The sequence below is a fragment of the Ascaphus truei genome, chromosome 3 (genome assembly GCF_040206685.1).
Source record: "Ascaphus truei isolate aAscTru1 chromosome 3, aAscTru1.hap1, whole genome shotgun sequence".
NCBI classification, from domain to species: domain Eukaryota; kingdom Metazoa; phylum Chordata; class Amphibia; order Anura; family Ascaphidae; genus Ascaphus; species Ascaphus truei.
In genome coordinates this window covers 214428820-214443971 of record NC_134485.1, presented here as the reverse complement: position 1 = coordinate 214443971, position 15152 = coordinate 214428820, and the positions used below count along the sequence as shown (strand labels likewise).

Below are 15152 nucleotides of genomic sequence, written 5' to 3'. Positions count from 1 at the left end.
TGTAAGTGGGCGCAGGTTGGCGATAACGGTCAGCCTGGCCTTTCGAAGTCAGGGAGGCATTTTGAAGTGCTGATTGAATTTTAACCCAAGAGTCCTGTAGGCGGGAGATGTGTTCATCTATGGCTGGTACTCCAGAGGAGGCACTGGAAATAGGCAGGCGAGCCGGGTGGAATCCGTAATTAATAAAGAAAGGTGTCTCACGAGTAGATTCGTTCCTGGAGGAATTAAAGGCATACTCAGCCCGGGGAAGTAATTCCGACCAGTCATCCTAGGAGTTAGAGACGAAGCACCTTAAATATTTCTCGAGGGATTGATTAACCCTCTCGGTCTGCCCGTTAGATTGAGGGTGATATCCAGAAGAAAAAGAAGAAGAAATGCCCAGTCTCTTGGTGAAGGTCCTCCAGAATCTGGAAACAAATTGAGAACCTCTGTCTGAAACGATGGATTTGGGAATACCATGGATCCGGAAAATTTCCCTGGAAAAAATGTCAGCTAGGGCAGGTGAGGAGGGTAATCCTTTGAGAGGAAGGAAATGTGCCATCTTGGAAAACCGATCCACCACTACTAGAATGGTGTTCATGCCATTCGACCTAGGCAATTCAACAATAAAGTCCATGGATATGTGAGACCAGGGGCGCTCCGGGTTGGCTAAAGGCATAAGAAGACCCTGGGGTTTCTGACGAGGTGTCTTATTGCGTGCACATACCCGACAGGCCCGAGTTAATTCAAGGATGGTTTTGGCCATATTGGGCCATCAGAAGGTGTGACGGATGAGGTCCAATGTCTTCTTGAATCCCGGATGTCCTGCCGAATGGGAGATGTGCCTCCAATCCAGAATCTCAGGAATAAACTTGGGCTCTACGTACAAAGTGTCCTTGGGTACCTCGAGATCTCTAGGCAGGTGTTCTTGAGACTAGATGATCTTTTCAAGATTTTTGAACGCAGCGACCGCGAGGATCTTTTGCTTGGGAAGGATGGGCTCTGTAGTCTTTTCTGGTCTTTCTTCTGAAGAATACTGTCTAGAGAAGGCATCCGCCTTGACATTCTTGGAACTGGGAATGTAGGACAAAATAAAATTAAACCTGGAGAAAAATAATGACCAGCGGGCTTGGCAGGAGCCTAAGCGGCGGGCACTCTCGATATACAAAAGATTTTTATGATCCGTGAGAATCGTAAAAGGCTCTTTTGATCCTTCTAGAAGATGCCTCCATTCCTGAAGTGCCAACTTGATAGCCAAAAGTTCCCTATTGCCCACGTCATAGTTCCTCTCAGCTGGAGAAAATTTCTTAGAGAAAAAAACACAGGGGTGGAGTTTATCCTGGGGAGAAAATTTCTGGGATAGAACCGCGCTGGCCCCGCAGTCCGAAGCGTCTACCTCCAGGATGAATGGAAAATTGGTGTCCGGGTGACGGAGGATGAAAGCTGAGACAAATGCTTGTTTCAAAGTTTCGAAAGCCGTAAGTGCTTCAGGTGACCAAGTTGAAGGATCCGCTCCTTTTCGGGTCAGTACCGTGATCGGGGCGATGATGGAGGAAAAATTGCGAATAAATTTCCTGTAATAGTTGGAGAACCCCAGAAAGCGTTGAATAGACTTGAGGGAATCGGGTTGCGGCCAGTCCGCTACAGCTTTAAGTTTCTCTGGGTCCATGGCAAATCCCCTGTTGGAAATTATATACCAAAGAAAGGAGGTGGAGGACTGGTGAAAAAGACATTTCTCCAACTTGGCAAACAACCGATTCTCTCGGAGGCGGGAGAGCATACTCACTGGGCTTGGTCATTTCCCGGACACTGAGGACATTTGCGAATCAAATGCTCAGAGGATCCACAGTAGAAGCATAGTCCACTGAGTCTGCGAAATTGTTGAATAGGAGCACGAGTGCGTTGAACTCTGATTTGCATTGGTTCCGGGGCCTCCAGAGCGGACAGCAGAGAGGTGTCAGATCTCGTGGGTGAAGAGAACCTGGGAAAGGGGGCATGAAAAGGCACAAATCGAAAGTGTTGGCGCTCAGAGCGGCGTACCTGGAGACGTTGGTCCACCCGAATGGCATGGGAGATCAGTTCCTCCAGAAGACCTGGCCTGGGTTGTGAGGCGAGCTCGTCTTTTACGGAATTCGTAAGTCCTCACCAGAAAACCGACTAAAGCCTCCTGACCCCACCGAGTCTCAGCTGTTAGGGTCCTGAACTCCAAGGCGTACTGGGCCACGGGCCGACGTCCTTGTATAAGCTGAAGCAAAGAGTCAGAAGCAGTCTCCTGTCGTGCGGGGGTGTCGAAGACCTGACGAAAGTCACGTTTAAATGCCGCATAATCCTTAGTAATTTCGGGGCGTAGTTCCCATATCGGGGAAGCCCAGGCCAGGGCATTTCTCGTGAGTAGGCTGTAGATGTACGCCACCTTCTTATGTCCGGTGGGGTACTTCTGCAGAGCCATCTCAAACTGGATCTCACATTGATTGAGAAATCTGCGGCAGACGTGCGGGTCCCCATCGTACGGCTTGGGTGCCGGAATCTTCGGGACCGGTGTCGCGGCGCCCACTGGTTCCACGGGTGCCGGAGGAGGAACCACAGAGGGAGGAGAGATCTTCTACCTGTCGGGTAAGAAGAACCAGCTGATCGGTCATGACCTGGATTTGCTGGTACATGGCCGATAACATACTACCACGTTCAGTCTGATCTGCGTCTTGTGGGCTCGACATAATGTTACGCCGGTGCTGCCCGCAGACCAGACCCGTCCTTTATACTGAGGTGGGGACGTATATGTGCACGCACCCGCAGCAGAAGGAGCGTGTCCGGAGTGTGGTGTTTGGGGTTGCCTGGCCAGGTGGGAATAGCTGTAGCAATACTTGCTGGTACCGGAAGCAGAGTAGCAGAGTAGTACCTCTGTTTACCTCTGCGACCGCCGTGACCCCCGAGTCCTCACAGTACCCCCCTCTTCAGGGTCGGCCTCAGGACGATCCTTCCATGGTTTGGATGGAAACTTTTTCCGGAAGTGTTTAAGAAGTCCTGGTGCGTGAATGTCGTTAAGAGGTACCCAAGACCTTTCTTCGGGTCCGAAGCCCTTCCAATGGACCAAGAAATGGACTTTACCTCTGGAGATACTGGAATCTAGTATGTTTTGGACCTCGTACTCTTCGTTGCCCTGTATAATCACTGGATCAGGTTTAAGAGCGTGGTCCGGAAATAGAGGACTAGAGATGAACGGTTTGAGAAGTGATGTATGAAAAACATTAGGAATTCTCATGCTTGGGGTTAGATAAAGGCGGAAGGCCACCGGGTTAACCTGCTCCACGATAGGAAATGGACCCAGAAACCTAGGTGCCAATTTTTGGGAAGGAGTTTTGAGGTGGATATTCTTGGTAGACAACCAAACCTTATCCCCTAGCTTGTAAGTGGGCGCAGGTTGGCGATAACGGTCAGCCTGGCTTTTCGAAGTCAGGGAGGCATTTTGAAGTGCTGATTGAATTTTAACCCAAGAGTCCTGTAGGCGGGAGATGTGTTCATCTATGGCTGGTACTCCAGAGGAGGCACTGGAAATAGGCAGGCGAGCCGGGTGGAATCCGTAATTAATAAAGAAAGGTGTCTCACGAGTAGATTCGTTCCTGGATTCCATACTCAGCCCGGGGAAGTAATTCCGACCAGTCATCCTGGGAGTTAGAGACGAAGCACCTTAAATATTTCTCGAGGGATTGATTAACCCTCTCGGTCTGCCCGTTAGATTGAGGTGATATCCAGAAGAAAAAGAAGAAGAAATGCCCAGTCTCTTGGTGAAGGTCCTCCAGAATCTGGAAACAAATTGAGAACCTCTGTCTGAAAGTAGTAGTTGTTGCCGTTAGCCAAGGCCAGGGATAGGTGAGGTCCGGAAGGTAGAGGTCCGAGCAGGGGTCCAAGGGTGAAAGAAGCTGCGTTGTCAGGGAGATCCGGGGTCGAGAGCCAAAGCGAGAAGTCCGCCGAGCCAAGTTGTAACCTGAGTAACAAAGACAATAGGGAGAGCCAGAATAGACATCCACGAGAGAGACTATGTCGAGCGATGTGAGAGAGGTAGGACAGGTACTAAATACTGTGGCTGACCAATGGGAAGCGGAGGCAGGCCTGGAGGAGCCCGAGGAGCTGTCCAGGATTGGTCCCCATAATAGGCCGCCAGGTGGTAAGGTTTAGGGGTAACTGGTAACCAGCGCGTGGGGGGCGTGGCTTCACTGCAAGAACAGTGAATAAATTAACTCGTGTCAGCACGCGCTCCGTAACGGGAGGGGATGAGCGCGCAGGGGCAATGGCAGGCGCCCGAGCACCAGCCGCACGCGGAGCAGCGGCAGCCCGACGGAGAGGACGGGGGAGCCCCCCCACCACGGAGGTCGGGCGGGAGCGGCGAGGACGGAGCCTCACAGCAGCGGGAGCCGAAAGAGGTGAGGGGAGGTCACGCTGCGACCGCCGTGACCCCCGAGTCCTCACAAATACTAATTTTTCTCACTCATGGTGCAACTATAATCCTAATTCACTCACTCATCCCCTCCCACCTTGAGTACTGCAACCTTCTCCTAGTTTGCATTTCCCTTGTCCGCCTAACCCAACTCCAATCCAAAACTGTGCTGCAAAACTCATGTACCTCACTCACTGCTCCACAATGCAAATCCTTAGACTGGTTTCCCATATCCTCTAGAATAAAATTTAAATCCCTTGCTCACACTTACAAAGCTCTCAGCGACACTATCCCCTCCCCCCCCCTCTATATCACAGCTCCAAATACATACCTAAAGGCCCTTACATTGGCCACAATATCCTCTTTCCTCCTGCCTTATTACCTCCTCACTCTCCCATACGAAACTTCTCCCGTGCTGCCCCCTCTCTCTGGAATTCCCTAACACGTACCATCAGACTCTCCCCCCAGCTTTCAGACATTTAAGAACTCACTGAAAATGCACCTTTTCAATGAAGCCTATCTGACATACCTTGAACATCCAATTTCCTCTCCATTCCCCACCCACGCCAACCTGATTGGGGCTAGCTCAATGATCATGGATCAATCTCCATGCTATGTGACACTCCCACCCTCAAACCTTAATGGGATCAGCTGTCGGCCTGGACTATACTCCAACCTGAAGTTCACACCATCCCACATTGAGCAGCCACTTTACCTTTTTGTTTCAACATTGCCCCTTATTCCCTCTAGATTGTAAGCTCTCACGAGCAGAGCCCTCATTACCATTTATATCTGTGTGTCCCTGTTTTTCCTTATTTCTATTTGTGCGTAACTCTGTTTCGGTAATAATCAAATCTCTGTACTCCCATTGTACCGTGTTGTAGAGTAGGGGTGCGCAAAGTGGGGGGGTGAGCCCCCCGGGGGGGGGGGCTTGAGAATTTCCCGGGGGGGTGCGCGGATACAGAGGTCCCGTGCTCTCGAGACTGTGTGAGACCTCTGTAGCTTCTACCTGATCTTCGGCGACGTGTCACCGTGGTAACCAGGGTAACCCGAGGAGATGGGGGGGGGGGCGCGTGCCGGGTGGGGGAGGGTAAGCAGGGGGGGGAGGGTAAGCAGGGGGGGGGTGCAGGTTAAAACATTTGTGCAGCCCTGTTGTAGAGTATGTTGCCGATTTACAAATATACAATAATAATAAATTTTCAAAATTGCGATATACTATTGTGCACTCAATGGATAGGGTCAAATCATTGCTATTGCTATTATATTGAGTTTCCATTATACACCATAAAGATGGCATAATCGTGGAGCAAAGTTGATAATTCAACTTGAAATGTACCTTGAGTTTTGTACTATGAAATAAATACATTACATTGTGAACTATTACATGGATCCTGATACTTGATCTCATGCATGTTTCAAATGATTTCATGTTTTTATGGTCTTCATTGTAGGTCCAACTTCTTGATGCTGATGGTCTAGAACATGATGTTGATGACGCAGAAGACAATGATTCATCAGAGCAAAGAGCTCGGAGGCCGATGAACGCTTTTCTCTTATTCTGTAAACGTCATCGCTCTCTAGTGCGTCAGGAGCATCCCCGTCTGGATAATCGCGGTGCTACAAAAATATTGGCAGATTGGTGGGCTTATCTGGATCCAAACGAGAAGCAGAAATACACTGATATGGCTAAAGAGGTATGTTGGTCACTATTTTAATTCAGAAGAGGAAAGGGGGGGATTTAAACCTTTTTTTCAATCAGATCCCACTTCTTAATGTGTTGATCTTAACAACAGACATTGACATTATGATGTCATCAAAGTCAAAGAAACCTAGGTACAGAAGCCATAAAGTATCATCTGAAAAAAAAAAAATGATTGAGAAAACTTGACAGAATAAAAGGAATAATTTTGGAATGGTCTATAGCAGGAGTGCGCAAACTGACGGGGTGCACGTGATTTTTCTGGGGGGGCGCAGGCTGTTGCAGAGGCCCCGCGCTCTTCTCCAAGGCATTTAAATTAAATGCCGGGGGATCGCGGGAGGCCTCTGCAACTTCACGGGATTCAGAAGCTTGGTGTGACGCGTCGCCATGGCAACGCGGCGGCATGGGTCACGTCACATGACCCTGCCGCCAGTTGCCATAGGAACGCGATGACGTCACAAGACCCCGGCAAAAGAGGTAGGGGGACGCAGGCATGAGGGGCGCAGCTCAAATAGTTTGCGCACCCCTGGTCTATAGGACAGAAATGCTGCATATATATTTGTGTTTAGAAGCATGTGTGGACTGTGTGATACAGTTAAAGTGCACATTATAGATGCCCAGCCATCTCCAATCTATCTATGACAGGCAGGTTTGATTAAACTTCCTAACACATTGTTTTTCAACCAGGGTTACTAGGAACCCTTGGGTTTCCCGGGCATTCTTAATGGGTTCCCTGCAATTTTCTGGTCATTTGACAATTCTATCAAATACAGAAGACTTTACAATGCATCTGGTCACAGAGTTGCTATTCGAGATGGTTGGGGGTTCTTCAGAATTTCACTTGGGGTTCCTTAACCAAATAAAGGTTGGACACCACTGACCTAACATATCCATTGATCTTTTCTGTAATCCTGCCATTTTCTACAACCAAACAGAACTAATAACTTAGTGGAATTCCAAATGGGCCATATTTGACATGTATGAGCCAGGATTTGACAGCAAAGGGTGGGTTGGTAGAGGTAGTGTGTATATTTGTATTTGGGCTTTCTTTGGTATTAGTAACAATGCCAAACTAGCATTAGTGCTGTCACGGGAGATCAGGTTTATTAACACCTTTTTATACCGCGATCATTGATTTGAGCTAAGCAAGGTGGTAAAATACATTGTAATTTTTTTCAGGAAAAGACATACACACAATGTAACACAATTTACAGGATTAACACACTTACTGGAAATGGGGCTAAAGAATAAACATGTCCTTTAAACGAAATTCTCAAAAATGACCTCTGTAGGAGCCCTTTCCAATAACCGGGAGGTACTCACAAAATCCTGGAACTGATTTCGGCATGCAATGCCAGCCACGACCACTACGTTCTCAAAAACTGGGACTTAGAAAATGTTCTCACTCAAAATCTTTCAAGCCGGCTCGTATCTATTCAGTACAGAGCATCTTTGAATTTGCCGTTGATGGTTTGGCGCTTGGAATCTGCTCTCCTCATTGGCTGCAAGATTTCTTATGGGTTTCAGTGTCCCATTCACAAACCTCTACAGCTTATCAGAGCGTGGGAATTCTCCTGCCAGCCAATCATCGATTTGCCGGTATTGTAAAGCCGGGTGGGCACCTTTTTTTCATTCTGCAAAGGGGCATGTGCCAACCTAGCACCTCTGCCTCTTTGCATACTGAGCCCACCCGCTGTCCAGGCTCCACAGAATCTGGACTCTGGCAAATGGTGGCCGGATAGCCCTGTGTTAGCCCAGGATGCGGGTACTCAAGCAGAACTGCAGTACCCCTCCTGTTCTAACACCTTGGCATCCCTGAGGCTTTCAATTCAGGACTCCACACAGACCCATAGGCACCAAGCTTGGTAGCCACCTGGTCTCTTGGAATTTATGACTTGGAAATCCCACAGTTCATTTACAGGTTATCAGTACATATACCTACTGTATTAAATATAACTCTTTTTAATAAAATATACTGTGTCCTGTGTTCTGTGTGATAAAATATATAAGTCCCTATTCTTTATGTCAGGGATGGAGTGAGTGTATATGTTGCCTACACTTACTAGCCTCATTCTTGGCACACTTTAGAAATAACTCATAACCTTTTACACACAAGACATCACTCTCAGCTTTATCACTTAGTTGGAGCCCCCCCCCTGAACCCCTATACCAGATCCAGGGTACCTGGGCATGTATCTGGGTACCTATCCTTATACTAGGGACCCCTTTTTATACTAGGGACCCTGTGTATGATTGAAGGTATACATTAACCGCTTCATCCTTCATCCCCGTTTACCTTGTCTGGAAGATGCTGCAGCAGGAATCCTTGCGGTGAGTTGTAATAGCGTTTTCAGAGTCAGAGTTTGCCCGGAGTAATGTGCTTGGCTGTATCCGAGAATCTCACTCGATTCCCGGATACAACTCCTGGGGTATCCCAGAACTCCGGAACCCGATACATAGACACATTCTGTAAAGACTTTCTCTGGCAAACCCACCCGGAAACTTACAGCCTAGAAATCTCCCAGTCCCCGCACCCCAGGAAAGGCGAAACACACGTAAATCTTTTATGTCGCATTTTTTGCACAAAGTCACAGTAATGCATATAGGACATCTGGTTCCAAGAGCTAACACTCTAGGACCCCAACACACAGATCAGGGGTAACCAAGTGGGCTGAACCTTTATTAGTGAGCCTGGTTAACTCCTTCACATCACAAGTACTGATTAGAGTATGGAGCTACCTATTAACAAACTGATATATCTATATATTAATCATTATATTAACACTGATCATTATAGCTATAGAGATGGAAATCAATCATTAATAATTACCTGCTTCAATCGAATAGATCTATTAAAGATACAGATATGATCCAGTGATAATAATTATAATAATAACTTTTTTTTTATATAGATCTTTACCCAGTGGGGAAAAAAAGGAAAACATTTAAGGTTATAAAAAAGACCAAACACCAGGAAAGATACAATACAGGATGGGTCGGTACTGTAGCCATTAAATGCCGGACCGGTTGTGGTTCATTAATTATGAATCAGTGGCAGCAAAATTGTGTACAGGTCATAACTGTCCCTTACCTGATTATTGCTTTACATGTTTGTTTCTCTGTATGCCTGGCTGTTCTCAGAACAAACTATCCATTAGAGGGCACTGCAGGCTTTACATGATCTTGTTGGCTCCATTTGCCAGTACGAGGCATTCTTTATTTTTACTGAGGTTGAAAGAGAAACGGTGGCAAGTTTAGCACAGCAACTTCTAAAGATATCCGAGCAACAGAATTGCTTTTATGTTTAAACAAAGCGCTCTTTTGTTTCCAAACATAGCCCCTGCGTAAGTATGTTTAATTAGCCTACATGTTTTAACTAATAATGTATACAGATGTGACTATCACAGCCAAAAGGGAAGTAAAAATGTCAGCATCAGTGAATTTGAACAGCATATCGCACAGGTATTGATTCATGTTTTTACCAGTGTTGCATTACCCTTTAACCTATGTATTTAGAAAGAAGGGCATGTGAGGGAGCGGAGAGTGTATCAGTGCTTTCTGTGCCGAGTGCTTCATCTCTTCCGTATATAACATGTCGGCAATCCTGATAGCCCACTTCCACTACTGCCCGATTTGGGACACAAATCACGATGAGTGGCAACTTTATCAGACAGGAAGCAGCAATAGCTCCTAATAATGTTGTGAGCAGTCTTCTAGGAAGTATAAATTAGGTCGCTGCTGCCTTCTGCTTTCTGCAGAGAGATATATAAGACAATACAACCCTGTTTCTGTTTTCGACAAGGTCATGGCTTAGTTTGTCACAACATACAGATAAATGTTTTGTCTTGTGTTAAATATACAGTAGGCAGAGCTGCTTTCTGGGACATGTAGATAATGGATAACATCCATCTATTCATTGCTTCCTGTAGAGGGTGTGACTGGTATGCCTTAAACACTAGCCACCAATGATGGAAGCTGTGAGTGTCAGTAGGTCCTTTTCAGTATTGTTCTACAAACACAACAGTAACATTCATACTAGCTGCAACAACATGGCAGCTATTGCATGCAGTATATCAGAACTCGTATGAAGCTTGGTATTTCGATTTGTCAGATTCAGCATCAGTTTTATTTATTTACCAAGATTTATTTTTCCTTTGTCATCTGAGGTAAGGATATATGAGGTTTTGAGGCTTAAATGAGGCATCCCTGTATACATTTCATTTTTGAAAGATACAAAGTATCACAAACTGCAAAGAGATTATCACAAAGCCCATTTTACGACAAGGCTTTTGTATTCATCATACAGTGTATAGGGCTAAAAATGTATTCAACTGATCAAGTGATATGTGTTTATCAGCACTGTAAAATTATATTCAGCTATCATAAGGCCTCGTCCCCAGTGATCGCGACGGCGTGCTCAGCGCGAACAAATAGACAAACCATGATGGGGCCGGCTACAGTCCGCACGTGCAGGGGCATGCTCAAAGCGCGATGGCGCGACCACATTTCCAAAAGACAAGAAATTTGTCTTTTGGCGCGGCGGCCGAGTGATGGCTACGTCACGGCAGCGATTCAGCTCCGCCCCCCCCTTTGCGAGCAATAAGAAGTCTACTGAAATGAGTGGACACCCCGCCAGGCGCTCCAACGCACACGCGCACTGACTGCGCCCATAGCTTTACTGTCTCAGGAGTTGTGAAATAAAACCTATTTATAAAAAAAAATTACTTTGGACAATGCAGGAAAATTTGAGCATTCTTTCTTTTTTCCAATTTTCCATAGGAAGCATTTCGTGAGCATTATATGACAAAGTGGAAATCCTTTACTTGCTAATATAGGCGTCATGTACAGAGTGTGACCATAGTATTTTTCTAAGAAAGACTGATTAGGGAAATTATGTTTATATTTACACACTTTTCACAACAAGCAATCTTTTCCTAATAGTAGATATCTTTTATCAGAGAAACCAGAAAGCTGGAGAGTGAACCTACAGGAACCTTATATTACAAAACCCAAGTCCTTAGTATTTTTTAGGCTAGACACAACATTTCCTATCAGTAAAGGCTAAATTAGATTTGTTTGCATTAGAAAAGAGGCGACAAAGAGGGGACATGATAACTATTTATAAATATATTCAAGGTCAATAAAAGGAACTTTCAACTACTCATCCCAAGGGCAGTACAAACAATACGGGGTCATCCCTTGAGATTGGTGGAAAGGAGATTTCACCAGCAGGTAGGGAAAGGGTTCCTTACTGTAAGGGCAGCTAGAATGTGGAATCCATTACCCGTGGAGTCTGTGATGGCAGATACAGGGAGAAATGTGATTGCCATCACTGGAGACAGGAAGGAATTTGTTTTTCCCCTTATGAGATATAATAGGATATTTCACTAGGGTTTTTGTTTGCCTTCCTCTGGATCAATATAAAATATATGATTCCCATATAAAATATACATTTAGAATGGGTTGATCTTGATGGACATGTCTTTTTTTTCAACCTCATCTACTATGTCAGGGGGGCGCAAACTTTTTTTTCCCTGCGGCCTTTCTCCCCCACCCCCGCTTACCTTTGCTCCAGCAGCATGACGTCACGTTGCCATAGCAACGTGATGTTACATGACCTCCGCCGCGTTGCCATGGCGACGCGTCTAAGAAGTTGCCGGAGCCAAGATAAGTGAGGTTTACATAGGCCTTCGCCGCTTCCCCGGGACTTAATTTAAGTGCCTTCTTGAAGCGCGCAGGGCCTCTGTAAACTCCGCGCCGCCCGCAGTCAGTCTTGTGCCCCCAAGTTTGCGCACCGCTGTACTATGTATCTATGTATTTGTGTAACCATTTAGAACCAAAAACCAGAACACCAGACCTAGCACCCATTTCTAAGTGTTTCGCCATATCTTTTTAAAATAATTTTTCCTTTTTTCACGTTATTGCTTAGTTTTCTAATTAATTTATGATTTAAAACTTTATTATGCTATTTTAGCATCTGCCTGCTTTTTCTCACTTTTTGTTTTTCTTCCATAATTTGCAAATCATCCTAAATTAAAATGAAAAAAATGGAGTTTGGCTAAAACCAGAACCAAATCCTGAAAAACTTTCAGAACCAAAATGAGAACGAGTGAATGCATCAGTGTGCAACCTACAAGGGTTTTTCAAATGTAGCTTATCATAATGTTCACTATGTATCTTTGTTTGTTTTATTGTTGTTATTCTGTTTTTCTTCCAAGTACAAGGATGCATTTATGAAAGCATATCCTGGCTACAAGTGGTGCCCTGCAACTAACAAACCCGTGAAAACCCCTTCGCCGACTATTACAACCAGGAAAAAGGTTTGGGCCTTGCCTTCCGAAAGTGTCAAAGACATCCCAAGCCCCAAGAAACTGTCAAAAGCAGAGGAAATGCCGCAACTTAATTTTGGTATAGCAGGTGAGTTTGGGATTGTAGCCTAATTGTGACATTGTTTATCCAATCCCACATAACTATACCAATCACATTACAATGTTATATTCATTGAAATAGTATATAGCTGTGAGTCCCAGTGTTATAAGAATTAGTTGCATGCATCTTAATTGTTTTATGTCTATTTTCTCTGGTGCTCACCTCTCTTAGGCCCGGGCCATAGAGGGGGGGAGCCGTGCTGCACCGCGCTGACGCTGAGGCTCGCCTGCAGAAGCTGTGCGATTCCATGCACATACAGGCGAGCCAGCGTCCGCGATCGGAGGTGGGGGGAGACTGAGGGAGGCGGGGCAGTGACGTCGCTGGGCCAATCGCCCGCGACGCACTGACGTCACGGCGCCGACGTCACGGCGCCGTGACGTTGACGTAGACCCGCTCTCATTGGAGGTTTTCAGCCGACAGCGCTCTGAAAAACAGCTTGGCGCTCGGCTGAAAACTCCAAAGCCTGAGCACGCCTGCGGACGCTCGCGCGAGCCCCCTCTCAAGGCATCTTCATTGAGGATGCAGGGGCCCAGCGCTGAGCGTCCGCACGCCTCAGCACGGCCTGTCCTTCTATGGACTCGGCCTTAGGCTTCGTCCATGGTAAGGCAGACCGCGCGGACGCGTCCACACGCTGAGCGAACAGACTGCCTTAAAGCAGTGTTCGCGTACATGTGGCGTGCGGGTGCGCGCTGAGGCAGGAGGGGGCGCGCAATGCGCGAGAAATCAGTTAAAACTGATTTTCTCAGCGCAACAGGGCGGTCACGTGATCGGTTCGCCCAATGAGGGCGAACTAGGTCCGTGACGCGCCTAGGCACGCGCCCCACGGCTCGGGATGTCTTAACTTAAAGGGCAGTCATTGTAACAATGAATATGTATGCTTGAGATCTTGATCTATAAATGTTGTTGCTGTAGTTATGCTGAATGATGATGCAAAATGCTACAAAATCACTCCAAAGTGGTTTATGCAAAACTGCCGCTATTTGTGACCATGATCTTTTACAGTATGGGTCCTGAATTAACATTATTTTGCAGGCATCCAAAAGTGATACGTTGCTTCATATTTCAAAGTGTTTGTACTTATACTTCTCCAGGTCGTTTACATGGTGTTGCATGGAGATATAGTCCAAGATATATGTAGGTTTGTTGTAAATGTTGATCATGCCTCATGTATTATGCACTTTTCAAGAGCTCATAGGTCTCATATTCAGAAAGATGTATAACAGATACTTCTTTAAGTGTTCAGTCCTATGTAAAGCATTGCAACAAACCTCCTTACAGACCATACTTTTCTAGGCGGCAAACAATAACTTTTAATGTGCTCAAGTAGACCGTTTAATTTCTGGCAGACGGAGAAAGCATTGCCCTGTTGAAATACAAATCATGAAAATCAAAGGTTTTATTTGGTTAATAGTTACTGACAGGACTGCATAGGCTTTTCTCTTTGAATAGAATCATGATATTAGTGCAATACCTAAATGGCTACACAAACTATGAGATTTTATTTTAATTTTTTACTAAATAGTTTTGTTGTTCTTGCTGCATTGTTTAGTACATTTTTGTGGGTTTCTATTGTGATTTTCTTTTGCAACTGAGGAAATGTGTACGTGTACTTCTGTATAGTATGTGCTGATCCACATTCCTTAATCTAATGAAGATGCGATAGAAAGGACTTAATACACAAAGTGCAACGTTAACTACAACAGGTGCACTTTGTGCAACTAGAACTTAGTACGTTATGTCCCCTGAGGTTAATGTGTTACTGTAAAGCTAATTATATGCAGAAACAACGTTTGCTATACAGCTCATTAGCATAGGCTCAACATCACATTATTGTAGCATAATGTTGCGTTTACTGTAACTCAATTTGAGAGAGCGAAAAGGATAGGGCAATAAGGCTATGTTAGGTAATGCATACCTAGCAGTGGTGTTACACCTAGCCAGACACTGTAAGTAAAGCCAAGTTTACTATAGGTATGATCTAACTAACGTAACATGAAGTCCCCACCTTCTTTTTACATAGGTAAGAAGCCGGGGGTCTCTGGAGCCGAACCACGTTAATTTCAGGTCTGAGGACCCCGTGGTTCCCAAGATACAATCTGGGGAAGGTGTTTTTCGTAGCGTTGCACTAGGGGAAACAAAATGGCGTTTAAATGTGCCGCGTTAGGCGAGCCAATAGGGACCGTACCGGTTATGTATCCCGGGAATCAGAGGGAATCCCTAGAGCTGAAATTAATGGGCATCCTCTTCATGGACTCCCAGCTTGCCTCGTATTTTAAAAAGAAGGGGAACCATGCGAGAATGACTCCTTTAATGAACTTTTGTTGATAGGTAATATTATGGTAATACCTCATTTGCATATCATTTGCATGCCATTGTAATTAATGGCCGTTATAGTTAACGCAATGCTCTTTACAGAAGAAAACATGGGTTAACGATGGTTTATTGTCACTGAATATACACTGTTAGTGTTAATGTGACGTGAAGTTAGGTTAATATCTCGTTACGTGACTTAAAGCAGCAGTCGAAGCAATATCTTATATGTGTTAATTTTTTTAATAAATCAGTTCTGTACTATGAGAAAATACTTGTAGCATTATTATTTTTATTTTAAAC

The 15152-nt window shown here is 45.4% G+C and overlaps 1 protein-coding gene across 8 annotated transcripts in view; it reads left to right on the top strand.

Moving 5' to 3' along the window:
* The window catches only part of BBX (BBX high mobility group box domain containing), a 164150-nt gene that overhangs the window by 101990 nt on the left and 47008 nt on the right, over nucleotides 1-15152 (top strand). For all 8 annotated transcript variants that reach the window (XM_075590084.1, XM_075590087.1, XM_075590085.1 and 5 more), the window contains 2 exons: nucleotides 5863-6105; nucleotides 12329-12527. In XM_075590084.1, coding sequence (XP_075446199.1) covers nucleotides 5863-6105; nucleotides 12329-12527 — 442 coding nt within the window. The remainder of the gene's footprint in view (nucleotides 1-5862; nucleotides 6106-12328; nucleotides 12528-15152) is intronic.